Source organism: Drosophila guanche, unplaced genomic scaffold (assembly GCF_900245975.1).
Source record: "Drosophila guanche unplaced genomic scaffold, DGUA_6, whole genome shotgun sequence".
NCBI classification, from domain to species: Eukaryota; Metazoa; Arthropoda; class Insecta; order Diptera; family Drosophilidae; genus Drosophila; species Drosophila guanche.
Genome location: NW_022995744.1, coordinates 11,583,260 through 11,601,005, shown reverse-complemented (window position 1 = coordinate 11,601,005; position 17,746 = coordinate 11,583,260). Strand labels below are relative to the sequence as shown.

The window sequence follows — 17,746 nt, the reverse complement described above, 5'->3', positions numbered from 1 at the left end:
ACGGGCTCTGCAATTGGGTTTGATGGAGCCCACACTGGTGGCGGCATGGTGGCAACAGGTCTGGCACAACCAGTGGAGCGATGACGTCTGGTTGCCACCATTGGCCATTGATTGGATGACTTATGTGGGCAGGGTGAGGAAACTTATTCGCGCTGACTGAAATACCACCTGAAGCCCGAACAAATCCGGAATTATCAACATCTGGATAAGAAAGCTCAACTGTCGGGGGCAATCTCTCGTAATCCAATTGGATGGATTCAATTGCTCCTTTCGGCTAGATGTACGGGCGGTAACTGCCCTAACTCCTTTGACCAACCATCGCTCTAGCGATTCAGCTATGGTAATCGATCGACTCTGTCGCACTCGTGTCTCTATCTGCATCGTACTGTATTTTCTGAAAACTGTACTGCCGAATATGTATCTGGAGCACGCATTTCAATTCCATTTTCATTTCAATTTCGATTTCGATTCCCAATCCGGTGGCAGCCGATCCGATCCGATCCGTTCCTATGGACACGCTGCATATCTTTTGCGAATATTAATGAGAAATATGTGATATAAAATAATAAATTTGCATGAATTATTCTCGTGTTCTCGCATTTGAATCAATCAATCAAAGGAGAGCAACAAGTAAAGCTCGACAGCTCCATCCCAGCCCCAACACCCTCGCAGGGCTCTCGCACCCAACCGCCAAAGGCCGGCCCGACGCTGCCAAGACGAAGACAAGACGAGCCCGAAGCAGAGCAACGAGCACCAATACCAGTACATTCACGAGGGGATGGATGGCATCCCAATCCCCTCCGCTGACGGACGCCAATACTGTTATTAAGCCCCCAGTGTGGAGTCCAATTTGTCGAGGCTCGGCCGTCCACGTCCGTCCGTCCGTCGGTCCGTTCCTCCGAGCAGCAGCAGCAATAGCCCACTTGTTGATTTCGGGCATGCTCGATACTCGATATAAAAGCATGGACGCTCAACCTTTCGCCACACAGTCCATCATTCGCCACATCCCGAGCAGAACATAGCTCTCTCCAGTCGAGAACTCAGAAGCGAACCGAAATCGAAACCCAGCCGCAGCCGCAGCCGCAGCCGCAGAGTCAGAGTCAGAGACGAGAGCCGAGCCCCAATAGAATATAACTGTAACTGCATGCACTCTCTTCGGAAACGGCACACAGGAAATCGATAACGGAATCTACAATAAAATCAGAGAAGAATCTCCATCGAAAGTCCTAGAACTCTAGTGTGAAAAAAACTGAAAGTGAAAACTAAAATACAGTGAACTTCTTCAAAGTGAAAGCTAGAGGAAAATTTAACCGGAAAATGCAGGTAGGAATTCAACTACAACTACTCTAAGGTTCAACATATTTTTAAGTATCTCGATAAAAGTGAAGTACATCTAAGGAATTGTCCTCCAAGTGGCTAGTTAATTTATAAATCCATCCAAGTGCGTTTCGAGAAAGGATCAGCTGAATTTATATTGTTTGTTGGGTTTTTTAAATCGTTTCGAAAAGTTTACACTCAGCAAAAGATCCCCAGTCCAGTCTTAAAAGGAAAATTCCCCTGCCATGCGTGAATCATTGCTTATAATTTGACACGAATCTCAGAAACTTGTAGATTTAAAGCCATTATCTGTTTATTTGTTTGAATTTCTGATCTCTCGTGACTTCAATTCCAAACAGCTCTTGTGCTGAAGAAAGTGCTAAAAAATTAAACAACATTGTTAAATTGAGTTGCCTCATGTGACGTGAAGAGACAGGAAAGAAGACCTGGCCACACGTCTAGACGGAAGTTTAGCCCTCTTCATTCCTGTTTGCACTGTAAATTGGTTGCTCTACCCTGGTTCTACTGTTTCAGTTGTGCGAGTATTCACTCTTCTCATAATCTAAATAGTCACACTACACTTGAATTCGAATACGAGCAGAGCTCAGCGAAATTATTATCGCACTGGGCAACCGATTCTCTAGAGAACACACAGATATAGGTGCTTTTTATAGGCTAGGCTAATGCCAGAAATTAGTCAGGGCAGAGCTTGTAGGGTTTGTAGAGACGCCATGGTGTCTGCTCTTAAGAGTTGGAATGTGATGGAGATGAGAAGCAGCATCAGTATCGGGATTTTAGATTAAGATCATCGCATGTTGTTTATCTCTGAAGAACGGAATTATATAGAACTGACAATAACATTAAGTGTACGAGCTTTTGCGTTGGGGCCTCAGGAATAATGCTTTCATCCGCTGAATTCCTAGTGTAAACAAAGTCCTCGAATGATGGGGGCGCGATCGTGGGAAGCGCAGAGAATGATCAAAACAAGTCTTAATCAAAATATTGTGAATTCCTTGGTTTCACTTCCCCAAAATCTGATGAAAAGCCAGAATCTGGGGGCAGAGAACTATCCGAATCGCAGCGGTTCGATCTAGTTTCTGTCAGTGATACCAAGTCCAGATCTTGGTCTTTGAGTGCAGCCATTTCATTTGCTGACTCAGTGGAATACTGTATGTAGTTGGTGTCAAGTCAGCTTCGACTAGGGGGCTACGTGAGCTTAAAGGCGGCTCCCATCGCGGACCAGGCCGAGAATTGGTTACATGTCGACCCGCGCCTGAGTGCCGAGACGTTGCGTTGGTCACGCACTCCTCTGGTTCAACCTGCTCACCTCCACCCGCTCTCCTGCCATTCTCCGATTCTGAATCGGAGTCATCGATGCAAACCGAATCGAAATCAATTCAAAAGCAATTAATAATCAGATCACTTTTGTAATAAATCGCAATTTGTTTAATGGAAGAAAAAAACCTAAGCAAAAACGAGAAAGTAATGCCTGCCTCTGGCCCCGAAAGCTTTAATACCCTGTGTCTATGATGTACATACATACATATGTGTGATAACAGATTCTAAAGCATATCTTGCTTGTGTTACTAACCTGATGCTAATACAATTTGGTTCAGGTACGGAGAAGCTCGTAGGAACTATAATTCATTCGCTAAAGTTAATACGTTGAAAAACGCCTCATAGCATACCCTCTGCAAGGGTATTTAAATCGAAGGCGATTTTTCGCAATGAAATTAGTAAATTGCTGCCAGATCGCCGGCTGGTCGGGTGAGGGTCGGTCGGATGGACAGGGGCGCGGGTTCAAATGCGTCACTGCCTACTCAGAGAGAGGTCCCCTTGTGGGGGGATCAGCAATCACTGTTTTTTTTTTTTTCAATTTCATTTTGCATTCGCCGCATTTGCATGCGATCGCATCGCTCAGAGAATGGTAGGAAGGGAGGGGGCGTCAGAGAGAGCGAGAGCCGCAAGAAAGAGCATAACGCTCTTCTGGCGCTGCTCAGAGTGAACATGTATTTATACATGCGCGCGTGTATGTGAGCATGGCGTCGCTGCCGACGCGACAAGCAGCACACGACGAGCCCCCAACGATTCGGGCATCACTTGACTTGAATGCTGTGTTTATCCATTCCGCGTGACGTCGGTTGTTCCCCTACACACACGCACACACACACACATACACGTACACAAGCTTAATTATGTGCTACATAAAAAATACGTTTTTTATATGTACAGAAGTATGTACATGCATACATACAGTATATATTGGCAATAAGTAGGATTCTTTAATTGGCGGCCCTGTCCTCGTTGTTCTCTTCCCCCTCCATCCCACTCTATATAAGTACGTCTCTCTATCTGCGTTTGTGTGTGGGCAACGAGCCCCCTTTTCTACATGTTATTGCTTTCATAATTGTTTTTCAAGCTCCATTGAACTTGGGAAGTGGACGACGATGATGATGATGCTGATGGTGATGTTAATAACGTTCAAGTCGAAAACATCTCCGCACACGTCATCAGACGTCATATAAATTCCCTGCCGAAATTCGCCTATTAAAAATTAGTTGGTTCTTGAAATCATAGCGAAGTCGTAGAGAACTGCTTACCCAACAAAGTTTAAATCCATTCCTGTAGTATAGGGTCATTCAAGATGTTAAATAATATAAAATCTAAGTAAGAACGATTCGTATATGTAGGTAAAAATCAAGGGTATTGGCAGCTTCGGAGTTCCCAAAGTTGACCTATTTTACTGTTATTGTTTTCTTTTGCCAAATCATTATAGTGAAGTGATTTCAATTAAATGGGAACTTTCATACACATATAAGATAAGAAACTGCCAAAGGCGAGCGCAGAGAAAGAGTGGCGGGATCACAATAGTTCAAAAAGAGCACGTTTCGAAGTTGTTACGGGTATAAAACCAAATAGTATTTACTTTCATTATCTGTGATCGACTCTATGGTGTTCAAGGGAATGAGGTTCGCTATAAAAAAGCTTTCAAATTCACAAGTCTCTTGTAGACCTGATTAGCACCCATTAAATACACTCGGATGTGACCCAACCTCATTCAGTTTTTGGAATATTTCACTTTAACGATTTCCATATGACTCATCATCGCCAGCATACCCATGAAGTGACACTCTCTCACTCACACATGGCCATGTACATACAACATATGTACATAAGTATGTATGAATGAATCAATGTAGGTACGAAGAGGCTCAGGGTTATGCTCTCCGGCTCGGGTTCACACTTTTTAGTGCAGCGAAGAGCGCAGCCATGGCAAAGGCAGAGGGAGAGGAAGAGCGGATTAAATGGCTGATGAAATCGTGAAGCAAATTGGGCGAGAGTCGGATCGAAGTCGGAGTCGGAGGCAAAAACAGAGTCAAACTTGTCGCCATCGCTCCACTCCGGTGGTGGTCGATTATTGGGTGCTCGGCAGGTCGCTTGCTCGACTTGTTGCACAACAAACAGAAGGTAACCGGAGACCCACAACCCCGCCTCACACGTTCAAATTAAGCCGACTGAAGAATGCCAGAGAATCAGATTACGATCACACACACACATACAGAGGGGGGAGAGAGTAAGAGAGAGATAGCGTGAAATGCAGTGGAAGGCGAATGCACTTAACATACAAGCACAGGCACAGGCACAGGCACACATAAATCACCATCGAAAGACAGGTTAATTCATACATTACTGTACACATTATGCATCCCACTCGCACCCTGTTGAGGAAGTACAGATTCTTCCCACTTCCAATTCCGATTCCGATATGCCTCTTTGCTGTAATGGCAGTGTTAATGTTAGCTTTAATGTACATACATGTTAAATGCTAATGCCACCAGCTGTCCGTCATCATCTGTCAAACCGAGGGAGCTAAACAATTAGTGATAATTGCATTTCATTGGGACTACTCTACTCGTAAAATTTTCCACTTTTAAGAGAGTGGAAACGTGATATGTGGTTTCAAAAATTTTCCATTCCATTTCATTTGCCTGTTATGCTCCGCACATTACATCTACTCTTACGCACACAGAAACCTACCGATGCGTGATCTCGTTGCGATGTAGAACAGCGACGTGCGACTGATGTACCAGCCAGAGAGGGGAGAGATCGGAAGGAAATTGTTAGGGCTATCGAAAGCTTTAAGGGCAATCCCAATACTATAGTTCAAGTTCAGGTCGAAGAGATAAGCCCAAGGAGAACGACACCACAAAGGAATTTCAGGTGCAATTTCCAGTCTAAGAAATGGGAGGAGACTTTTAGCCTTAAATAGTTTCAATTTAAATCAAAAAGTTGCCTAGAGAAGCTATTAAAAGGGAATTTCCGCCACTTTTCAATGGAATCGCCTGGCATATTCCGTTCTACAACAGCACTACGACATGCAATGCACAGTCATGTGCCGGTCCGTAGGGTTTTCCAATTCCCTGAACTGACCTTTCATCGAGTCAAGGCGACACGAGCTCTCTGAAATCCATTTCCCCCCCACCACTCGTTTTGCCACTGCTGCGCCTGCGCGTGTATGGCACCGACACCGGCCTATGGTAGAAGACCAAAATCGAGGCCTCCTCTCCTCGCTGTTGCTAGGCGGCTGCACACAGACACGCCAACACACACAGCCGCACTAATAGCCAAAGCGTCGTATCAGTGACAGCAGGCAAAAAGAAAAAAAAAACCATGAAAACGGCACAGAATTTGTGGCATGAACATGAATTTTCTCACGTCGTCACCAGCAGCGTTCCAGTGGCTGCTCCGCTGATCGGCTGCTCGTTCCAACCCACACACCAGTGCAACCTGCAGTCAGTCCAACAAATGGTTCCGACTACCCACAGTCCCCGTCCTCGTCCAGTCCCCTGTGTTCACGTGTATCAGTGTATTCGGGTGTATCTGTGTGGCTGTATCTCGGGCTGAGTGTGACGACTGGTCTTGGTCTCCGTTGCATGTTACACTATCTTTTCCCCGAACTCTCCATCTGTCTCTGTGACTGTCCGTCTATCCGTCCGTCTGTCTCTTCAGTCTCACTTTGAATGAGCCGTCTTCTCCTCCTCCTACTTCTCCTCGTGTTGGTGTCGTGTGGTTCCGGTGATGCTGTGGCACTGTTTGCTCTGGAGGTGTTGCTATCGCCTGTCACGACGTTAATTAGCAGAAAAGTGCAAACGATACGACGCTGCTGCTCCACGAGTAGTGGTGGTGCAGCCTCAGGGGAAGAGATCTACCGATCCACCCATTACCCATTATAAATTAGCGGAAGCGAGCCAATTTGGCTAACCCATGCACCAAATGCACAAATGCACAACTGCACGGAGTCCACTGTCATGATGCAATATTTTTTGTGCCATCATCTTGGCACCGAATCATACGAATCATACAATATCTTCGAGGCCTCTACCTCTCTTATCTGTGGGAGAAAATCAACCAGCTCAGCTCGCATAATGGTTTGATAGTTTCTAGGAAATGGAACCTATAAATCTACGTTTCGAATGAAAGAGGAGCGGCCGGCGGTGGCAAAGCGACAGGCGGTAACCTAATTGACAAGACGAGCGATGACAATAATGGCCGATCCACCTGAAAGGTCGTCTGTGACGTCGGATGCCCATGAATATGTATGCCACGAACTGATCCACAATCCGAGAGATGATCTCATTTTGGAAAGGGGATGGAAATGTACAGTTCTGTTCGGGCTCGGACGTTGCATCCGTGTCGCCTTTATAGGAAATACAGCCTGGAGCTAGGAAATGAGAGCAACCCCTATCCTGAAACGAAACAGAAGAGAGCAGTGCAATCTCGGCTGTGTTACGTCTACCCAATCCATTTCCCCGGGGGAGGTAAGCACCCATCAGCAATAATACATCCCCATAGAGGCATCCATCGCCATCGAAAGGCCATTTCAATTCAGTGCCCCTTACGTCAGCGTTACGATATATCGATGGCAACGCTTTGAGGTGTGCCGGCAGATAGCAATAGTCAGAGGTAGAGCCCGAAGCAGAGGCGAAGGCAGTGGCAGTGGCAGCGGCACGAGACACAATTTCAAGCACCTGCAAGATTTTTCTCTCAATTGAATTTCGCTTTGTGCCGAACCGCCACCGCGGCCAACTGGCCGGAAAGTCGGTTGGGGTGGGGTGGGGATGAGGTGACTTTGTGGTCGGACGATTTGTGTAACGTGCAATAAATAAATTACCCATAGAATTGAATCTAGTTGCAGTCGTTGTCGATTGTCGATGTGGCCCCTCGATAAAGAGAAGAAAGAAAACTAGTCGCAACTGTCGAGAACCCGTCCCGTCCCGTCCCGCCACTCCACGCCGCTCCACTTCCCTCTATTCCACTCCACTCCACACAACGAGCAACCCGCAGCAACCGCAGTGGGGCTGTGGCAGCGGCTGCCGCCCGGCAACAGTCGCCGGTTCAGACCGGCTCCACAGCGGAGCAAAGCGGAAAGCGAACACGCGATGTGGCTGCCAGTCTGTCTGCCATTTTGGCTGCACCTCCCGGTGGTGATGGTGCCGGCGGCGGCGGCGGCGGCAGCGGCAGCGGCAGCGGCACCTCCATTACAATCTCAGTCAGCGACTAGTTTTATGCCTCTGCCTGTGCCTGTGCCTCTATTCCTCCTCTTTCTCCTCTCAAACAGCACACACAAAGATACAAATATACGACTGCCGGGCAGTCAGCATTGCTACATTGTGTGGTATCTGCGTCCCCCGTCCCTGCACGATCTCTCCCATCCCATGCGACGATCGCCGCAGACAAACTGGCACTCACACTTGATTGCAATGAAATAAATGGATGGAGGGACAGAGCAGCAGAGGGAAATGGACAGACTCAGTCTCGGCTAATGGAACCTTGCACGCTGATCGGTCGAATCTTGCCCCCAACCCCAGTGCCGGCCCCAGCCTTATACACGAAGGAGGTGAAGTGGTCTTCACTACTATCGCCAACTGTCTGTTAATTGGCTAAAAGCCAAGTACCGAGATACGGGAATGGGTTCGAAAGGGTTTGGGGGAATCCTGCCATCCCACAGCAAGCGGAGAGAGAGAGAGGCAGGAATACAACAATTAAATCGAGACGAATTTATGAAATCAAATCCCATCGCACATATAAGCTCATGTTTATGGCCCCCAAGCAGCAGGATAACTAGCAGCGAAAAGCACTGTGTGTCCGTTTTGTTCCGGACTGTCCCGCTCCCGCTCCACCTTACCCTCGGCGACCACACAAAGAATTATATGAATTCAAATTCTGCCCGACCGAGTGCAGAGAGAGAGACCGAGAGAGAGAGAGAGGGAGAGTGAGTCGAAGAGCGCAGCAGCGGCGGTGTCTCTGCCTCTGCGTGTATGTGTTTGTGTGTTTCCGTCGGATGCTCGGCTCAGCACACGAGTAGTATAAATAAAAGAGCCCGAGACTGTGACGATCAGTTCATTTACAGTTTTTCGCTGTTGAACAACAATCTTAGTGCCAGTGCCAGCGCCTCGCTTTCAAGCCAATATTCAAACCGATTCCAAACCGACACGATCCGATCCGATCCTCAGTCTTTTCGTGAATAGCCAGTGACGCGTATCGAGCTCAAGCCGCAGCGAGACAGACCGAACGAAGCCTCCATTGACACACCTTGACTTGTGAATTGTAATGTCGATGAACCGTGCGTATTCAAACGAGTGCCGCAACAACCAAACCACCTCAACAGCACTGTCACTGCCACTGCCACAGCAATTGAAGAAGTCCACAGCTATATCGATTGATATATAGAAAGATCCACTGATTTCGATCGAATGTGCCAAAGCCGTCAGCTAGACATTCGCTACGCCGAATATCATTGAAAGCCAGCCACCAAGACGCTGTCTCCTCTCCAATCCCTCCCCAAACGCGTGCGTGTGTGTCCTTCGTCTCCAGCTAGACCATTAGCCGATCTGCAGCCACCGCATCCGAATCTGCAGAGTGCGCGATAAAGCTCCAGTCAAGATTCCGCCAACACTGAGCTGCACGACCACCAAGACGGCATCCATCGCCGGACCTATGTCAGTGCTAAGCCAATTGCTGTTGAACTTCAATCAGAAAACCCAAACGAGAAGCCACCATAATATAGAGTTGATAAATTCGTTCATAACATAACGACGAGCGGATCTCTTCTGACTGCCGAAAGAGACCCAAAGCAATCGCGACCGCCTGTTCTTATATATTAAACGTTAGGGAGAAATTTGCAAACATTTTTTACCGGAAGAGAAAAAAGAAATCAAATCAAAAGGTGAGTTATATACTTATCCTACTGTACGATATATTATATGTATGGTAGTCTCGATAAAGTGGTGCTACGTCAAACGGGTGGGTTGGATGATTAATCGTCGACGGCCCAACAATAGATGGTGATGAGACTCACAAATCCCTATCTATTTAATTTCCCCACGGATTGCGTGGTTTCTATTTCCAATTCGAATTTAAAGAGAATCGAATCAAAGCACCCCGTTCCCCGTATCCCGTGCCTCAAACACCGAGTGTTGAAAAGTTCCCCATCGAAGGGCAAAGTGAGTCGAAAAAAAAATGTCTGATGCAACATTCGCCAACGATTCGAGAGACTTGGGACGATCGATGAACGGGGTAATATACATTCTCGTAAATACTCGTACATACATAATACCCTCGAATGCCCGATTGAATAATTCATCGGTCACGCAGTTGTCCAGTCCAGTCTAGACGCCAGTGGCCCTTGATCCCAGGCGTGGGTGGATAGTGTAGTGGACAGTTCAGTGTTGTGTCTCTTGTCTCGGGATCCACTGACGTCACAGTAGTGTGATTCCAAATTTCGATTCGAATTTATCACCCTCACGCGGCCCACGCGAACCGCAGAGACACTTTGAAGCGATAGATTTCCATTCATTCTCATTTGTGTGTCAGCAGAGCCGCGTGGCATTGTGAAATTCGGACTTCTGTTTTTGGGGGGTGAGTTCTGAAAGGATTTCTGGGTGGTAGAGATCTGGACATTTCGCAATGTTCTAAAGCTCTGCCACTTGAAAAGGCCTTGCGCTCTTATCGGGGCCGCTGAGACCTCCCCTGATTTACGAGTACTTATAATTGCTTTCCGAGAGATAACCGAGAGAAGGAGCATGACTCGCCGATCAAGCCAGTGACTGACTATCAAGTGGTGTCGAGTTTATTAACCTATATTATAGTCGGAGTCGGTCGGATGATGAGATGAGATGAGATTGAGATGTGTCCACTGTCCACTGTCCACTGTCCACTTTGCAGTGGAATTTGATACTGGCTTTGAACTTTGCACTCATTTCCGATTGGTTTGTTGGTTCTCTCTTACAGAAAATGAATTTAAGTTTGTGCGCCTTAGCGCTGCTGCTGTTCGGCAGCCTCTCGAGCGTCCACAGCCGTGCCGTGGACATTGTAGACGATAGCAACGATGTCGACAACTCCATTGAGGCGGAGTCGGAGGAGAAGCCCCGAGGACGACCCTTCGAGGCCGACTGGCTCAAGTTCACCAAATCGCCGCCCGCCAAGCTGCAACAGGCAGCCGGCGCCACTCTGGAGATTGTCTGCGAGATGATGGGCTCCCAGGTGCCCACCATCCAGTGGATAGTCGGCCACCTGCCGCTATCTGAGGTAAGTCCAACACTCTCGCACTCCACCCCTCCGCAGCAGCAAGCTGATCGCGCTCCTCTATCTCTTCTCTATCTTTAGATTGAGAATCTCGATTCGAATGTGGTGTCTGAGGATGCGGCAAGTGCCATTGTTCGCGTGCGATCGGTGCACATCATCGACCACATGCTGAGCGAGTCTCGCACCTACACCTGTGTGGGACGTACTGGCTCCAAGACCGTCTACGCCAGCACAGTGGTCCACCCAGTGCGCTCCGATCTGGGCGATATGCGCATGGTGCGCGAGAAGCAGTACCCGGGCCCCCAGAAGCCTCGCATCATCTACACCGAGAAGACCCATCTGGATCTGATGGGCTCCAGTGTAATGCTGCCCTGCAAAGTGCACGCCCGTCCCCGGGCTGAGGTCACCTGGTTGAACAACGAGAACAAGGAGGTGGTGCAGAACCATCGCTACAAGGTGCTGCCCACGGGTGATCTGCTCATCTCGGAGCTCAAATGGGAGGATATGGGCAACTACAAGTGCATTGCCCGCAACTCTGTTGGCCGTGACTCTGCCGACACCTTCGTTTATCCTGTACTTGTAAGTATTCTCTCACTATCCCCGTACATACTATATCTATAAAGACTGGCAAGAGTGCAAAGCAACTTACTCACAATCCATCTCTGTTTGCTTGTTCTATTTGCAGAAGGAGCAAGACTAAAGATCCCACCAAAAACTACACAAACCACAGGGCTATTGGATTGACAGCGACAGAGAATTCATCTAGTTAGTTAGATAGATCAAATGCCTTTGAAGATGCGAGAAAACAAAAATGGAATATGCTAAGAAAAATCACAAAAAAAAAAACAACAAAAAATACAAAACAAAAGAAAAATAATTATTTCGAAATGAAATGAAAGTAAGGTCATACGTTGTACAATGTAGATTAAGTGCCAGTTTAGATTGTAATCCATATCTAATGCCGGCTTAGACTCTAACAATTTCCTATCGACTTAAACGCATCGAATAGCTATAGCATCGAATTGTCTTATCTCCGCCATATGGTTTTTTCTTCAATTTTAGTTTTAGTCATCAGGCTTGTAATCAAATCACACGTCTTGTTCTGTAAGCGCAGCAATGATGGTTCCTAACGATTCAGGCGAGCTCTAGTTAACGTTAAGCTTCAACGTAAGGGTAATTGGCCGTTTACTTAATGAGGGTGCCGAAAAGCCCCAGCACCACACAACATCCCCCTACAATCAGTCAGTCACCCAATTCGTATTTATGTGCACCGCAATCATTTTTTACAACTAATTTATTAATCGACCAAAATTCATCCAGAAATTCATCGCAATCCATACACAGCAAATCACCCCACAGAATAGTATTTCACGGAACGAATCAGCAGTTTCATAGGCTACCACACACACACACACACACACACACAATCCCAACAAACGATAAATACATGTTTTATTATTATTTTTTAAGCTAAGTGAACTGAAAATATGGTTTTCTCTTAATTTGTTTAGTTTGTTTTTTGAATAAATACAATGAAAAGAAATGAAAAACGAACATTAAATATATATATAAAAAATAACTCGACCGCTCTCTTCTGGGTTCACAAATCACTTTATTGACAGATCTACAGAGTACAGATTACACTCACATTATCTACATAAACTCGTCGTACAGTTACGTACGTAAACTTTTAAATGGTATTACTATTACAACAAATAACGATCCGAAACGAACAGATCTTACGTACACGGTTGATACGCGGCTGACTAAATTGCTGGAGTAAAATATTGATAGATTGTTCTGTGGGTTGGCCTTCAGCTAGCTGGCCACCCAGTGATTATTTCAGCTTAGGATGTGATTCAATTTGGGGTCAGGTCGTAGAACGGGGGCCTAATCTCAAGTCCGGATTGTGCGCTTAAGCGATGGGCATCACTACACTACGAATAAATTTGTATATACGAGTAAAATTCATCAAATGAAGTCAAATCAAAATCAATCTGCTATGATATTGTCACATGTCTTTGGAAATTCATATTCAAAGCGTCTGTAGAAGGGTTTTTCCCACCCCAAAATGGTACTCTACAAGAAATTTCACGATCGCTGGCAACAAGCCAGCAGCAGCCTCAAAGATCAAAGGCAGAAGAGAAGAATATTGTTGAGGAATCAGATCCATTATCTGTTTGTTCTTGTTCTGTTCTGTTTTTGGCAAACTTTTTTTGCGCTATTGTCTCCAAGTTGCGATGGATGTTTTCATGTGTGTGTGTTTGTGGACGGACTCTAATTGTACAATGATAATACTTTCAATTGGAAATGTTTCGGTTAATGATTGGCTGGCATGTGATCATTCCCGCCGCTAGACAAAAAGATCTTCGCTTGGGCTCTATTTTTGGTACCATCTGCAGGCGACCAGGGGGAAATGAGAATGGGAACGACAACGGCAACGAAAGTGTTTCTCTTGATCAGTCGAGCAGCTGGATGCCGTGGCGATCTCTAAGCGCCCTGCCTGTTGCCGGGCAGACTTTTTTTCGGGCTTTTTATATGTATTTATTGTGTTTGGGCCAATTTGAAAGTCGCTCGTGAGTCAGTGAGTAGTTTGCCAAGTGCGCCGTCGCCTTTGCCGACAACCAGTTTCGCTCGCCAGCTCCCTTCAGATCCGTCTCCATCTTCATCTTCGTCCACATTCAGATCTCGCCGTGCCTGGCCCGGCCCGCGACAGTCATGGCTGAAGCAGCCAGCAGCAGCCATCAGCAGCAGGAGGGGCTAGCCGAATGATTGATGATTTATTCAGATTTTCGTCAACGCTAACTGAAGAGTGTGCCATCGATCACGGGGCCCTATTGGCTCCCAGGATTTAGCCGGCACAAGGCACGTCTCTCAATCGATGGACAGGTGTATGCCAACACACAGAAATACAAGTGGATAAGAAAATTTGGTAAAAGAAACGCGTGTGTCAATGGGAATTCCGGGAATGCAATCGATCGATTACTCGTGCCTAACTTTAGTCAACTTATGTGGAATTTCTTCCGACACATATGTCAGTTATCAGCTATCAGTGTGTTTTTGGCACATCACGTAGGAAACAGCAAACAAATTCAGACAACTACCAAATCACAATACACAATACGTACGATACACTTATTAAGCCTAGGATTAGTTCAAATCAAAGTGGAGTCGGGAAAACAGCAAAGTCACAAAAAGAAGACGGCGACAAATTAATCTAAGTTAAGAGCAAAATTATGGAAATCCCCAAATCGTTTGGGGGGTGCTCTTCCTCCTCCTTCTCCTCCGTTGTACGTTAAACGTTGAGCACGGAATGCTTTTTGTTGCCGCCGGCTGGTAGCTGTACCGCTATGACGGCCAGGCGGCCATCGCGTAGCGGTGCCAGGATGTGGGTGTTGCCCGGTGTCACCACCACCGTTTGGATGGGTACATGCAGTGGAATGTCAAACACGGGCTTCAATCTATTGTAGAAAAAAAAAAAAACAAAAACAAAAAAAACATTTGAGCTTGAAAGGTTTGATTCGAAGAGAATTTAATATAAATTTTTGATGAGCATTTTTTTTTTGATGGAAGTTAAAGTAATGAAATACGTTTGATTAGCGGGTATTTTATAGTCGAATGTAGCATAAGAAACATGCTCGTTTGTGGTCTTACTTGTTAATTCTCAGAATTGATTTACGTAGCATTTATTTGTTTCTTAGAAAAACAAGAAGATGAATGTCGTTGAACTTAAATAGTTCTTTTTACCCTTGGAGATGGTATTAGAAAATTAGTCAGAAGTTTGTCTGCCTGCTTTTATGCAAACTTATGGCTCGGAAGCTACATAGGTATCTCAATTCTGAAATGTAATTACTATGACACTACAGACGCTCAAGGAAGGGTACCTATGCTCACAGGGATACAAAGGGACACATGCTCGAGTGGAGTTTTGCTGAAAAGTGATATTGGTCTGATGCCAAAGGTTTCTTAAACTTTTATATATACTCGCCATCAAATTATTTATGTGATAACACTACTGGCCATGACTACTCGTTTAATAGATGTCGATTTGTTCTGCACTTACCCATGCAATCTGCTCATAGTTATGTCCCCAGCATCGTCGGCCACCACCAGGTAATCGGAGGCACAGGCCAGTCCCGTAACCCTGCCGGAGACATACTTCGATCCAAGGCTGGATCCATTGATGCTGTACACATGCACCGAGTGCGAGGTGTCGTCCAGGGCGCTGAAGGCAATGTGGCCTGCAGAAAGCAGATAATTATGATATATGAAATCTTAAACTATGCGCTGTGGTGGCTGCTATGGGGGGTGGGCTGGTAATCTATAGCACATTCTTTGATCTTATCGATGCAAAACCGAAGCGAGCGGAGCAGAGCGTTGTACAGATTGCGGAATGTGGGGCAGGGCGTGTTTCGTGTTTCGTTTCATCCATCTACGCAGTGGAAATATCACTAGACGAGCAATAGTCCGGACTGGCCTGGCCCACTGTGGGTGTGTGTGTGTGTGTGTGTGTGTGTGCGTCAGATAACCTGACATCGCATCGTCCGCAAAGATTATGACATGGCGACATACTGCTCCATACCACACACACACACACCACAAATGTGGCTCCACCGGGCGGCTCCCTCTCTCGCGTGCAATGCGTAGTTGCTGTTATCTTTTGTGTGGAGTGTCGTGTCTGTGTGTGCCAATGCCAGTGCCGAGAAGAACTCGTTCGGTGGAGAAGGAAGACCCATGCTAAATTCTCTAGATTGGATCTGAATGAACTTCCTAATGGTATGACCGACTCAGATCTAACTAGAAATAACCGTGTCTGGTCTGGTCTGGGTGGTGTGGTGTGGTGTGGTGTGCTTCTTGCCAATCTTGAAATTCATTCAAAAGTTCTCGATCTCACACACACCACAATAGATACCGCTGCATATAGTACGCATATACATATATATGTATATGTCGGTACCTATATCTTGATCTTTATTAGGGTCTCTTGTCAGAATTTACTACAACTATTTAATAAGACTCTCGAATCTAAATACTGAATGAATCCGCCGCGACACTGCGCCTCACTGTGACTACGCACAAACGGGGGAAAAGCGAGAGAGCATGGGAGAGGAGAGGAGAGGAGACAGCGGGCAGAGTAGGAGACCGCGAGTGGATACGACGGCGGGGAGCACTCATAATGGGAGGGACAGACGGTCGGCTGGGTCGTGTGACTGTGTGACGCGATTTGTTTCGGGGCTCGTCGTTCGCTTCTGATTTGATTCCATTAACGACGCGTCGTTTGGGTTAATGCCAGCAGAACCGATTGGATGGAAGGAATGGATGTTCATGTGTATGTTTGGGTTGGAATATGTATATTCGTTGGGGGCTGATAGGGCCATCAATGGATCTCGGCGGGAGTTGGAGGCGTGGCGTGGCGCGGCGCGGCGCGGTGGTGCGTCGCGACTGTGAGGTCTTTCATTAGGGGCGATGTAATTGATTGGGTGCTGTCGACAAGAACGCAATTAAAGACCCATAATGTGGCCTGGAAACTCAGTTTGGAATGACGTTCGATTTGATTTGAATACTTCTGAACTGTACTCAGTGCCGGATGTTGCGAATTAATTAATAATCTCAAATACTCTCATGAATTCTCTCGATAAGGAGACCTCCCTCCGCCTGCAGTACACTCAAAGAGCGACACACATGTTCCACATGCATGCCGGATACATGTGTGAAGAGTTATATGGCGGTGTTATATCAAACTCAAAAGTCCACGCCGATTGCAAGAGGATCGGATCGAGTGGAGTCTGAAATCTATATGGCTGAATATTTAAAGAATTCAATAAACGAGTTGTCGCCCCATTGACGTAGCATTTCGCACATACTAGAAGCCTAAACCAAAGGAATTTCATAACTAATGTGTGAATATATAATTTCAAGACCTATTTAACATAAGAAATGTAAATGGAGGAGACTATTTTGTTGTCTGAGTCAAGGTTTGTGCACCCTGGGGGTTTTTGTTTTAGGGAAATTATCAAAAATTAATCTTAATTTGCTTTTAATGAGGCCAATTAAAAACCAATTGAAACTTGTGCCTACTAATCTTCAAGTTTTATATGGGATCTATACCAAGGCATCAAAACACAAAAATGTTCACAAGTGTTCACATTCATCATCAGCGCCAAAATTCCATATTTCCATATTTCCAACGGTGCGAGAATGTGAATTCAAAACATAAATATTCCATTATAAATGAACTAAAAAATTAGCTACGCACCTTGACAGTTGCTATGAGGAATGGTGGGAAATACCGTGGCTTTTGACACATTTCTAACCTTGCAGGTGGTTTGTCTACTTGTCCACTTTACGATCTCGAGCACATCTCACATTGTTTAAGCTCACATGCTTGAATTTGGATTAATGACCGCCCTGTCGGCTGTCGCCTCAGCTGCACCCCGATAAGATACAGATTCACGCATAGCAGAGTGGAGCAGAGCAGAGCAGAGTGGTGCATGGTTGAGGGACGGGACAGAACGAGGCACATGGCCACACAATCACGTGATTCTCGACGCTTCTTTTATGTATGTTTGTGCATATGTACAGATGAATGTATGTACATATGTAACATGCATGAGGCAATTGCCGATAACGGAGAGGGCCAGCTTTGTGCTGATTAAATTGTTTGATTGCCCCGCACTTCAAACATAATAGGACATCGGCATGCCAGCACGTGAGTGCTTTGTCAACCACACATCACAGCAGATGACTTTGATTAGGGGGTTTAATGTGTGCCCGGGCAAAGATCAGAGAAAAGCGGTGCTTGGGTGACCCAAAAGGTTGTCTAACTCAAGTGTTCTTATATACA

General features: G+C 46.1%; 3 protein-coding genes across 5 annotated transcripts in view; 2 read left to right on the top strand and 1 right to left on the bottom strand.

The window, feature by feature from the left end:
- Window positions 1-1,182: 1,182 nt before the first annotated feature.
- LOC117579396 (neural/ectodermal development factor IMP-L2) lies at window positions 1,183-11,733 on the top strand. 2 transcript variants are annotated; one of them, XM_034265274.1, is made up of 4 exons: window positions 1,183-1,323; window positions 10,609-10,905; window positions 10,984-11,481; window positions 11,588-11,733. In XM_034265274.1, the coding sequence occupies exons 1-4, from the start codon at window positions 1,318-1,320 to the stop codon at window positions 11,600-11,602; spliced, it is 816 nt and encodes a 271-aa protein (XP_034121165.1). In that variant the 5' UTR covers window positions 1,183-1,317; the 3' UTR covers window positions 11,603-11,733. The 2 variants fall into 2 exon arrangements, with proteins under 2 accessions (XP_034121165.1, XP_034121166.1); XM_034265275.1 differs by lacking the exon at window positions 1,183-1,323 and adding an exon at window positions 9,415-9,544.
- On the top strand, window positions 8,711-9,528 carry LOC117579402. Its single transcript, XM_034265282.1, has one exon. It carries the CDS (start codon window positions 9,316-9,318, stop codon window positions 9,409-9,411), a length of 96 nt encoding a protein of 31 aa, XP_034121173.1. The 5' UTR covers window positions 8,711-9,315; the 3' UTR covers window positions 9,412-9,528.
- A 1,711-nt stretch (window positions 11,734-13,444) lies between the features above and the next one.
- The window catches only part of LOC117579389 (neurobeachin-like protein 1), a 30,327-nt gene continuing 26,025 nt past the window's right edge, over window positions 13,445-17,746 (bottom strand). For both annotated transcript variants that reach the window (XM_034265259.1, XM_034265262.1), the window contains 2 exons: window positions 14,966-15,143; window positions 13,445-14,363 (listed from right to left, as the gene is read on the bottom strand). In XM_034265259.1, coding sequence (XP_034121150.1) covers window positions 14,198-14,363; window positions 14,966-15,143 — 344 coding nt within the window. In that variant the 3' untranslated portion in view covers window positions 13,445-14,197. The remainder of the gene's footprint in view (window positions 14,364-14,965; window positions 15,144-17,746) is intronic.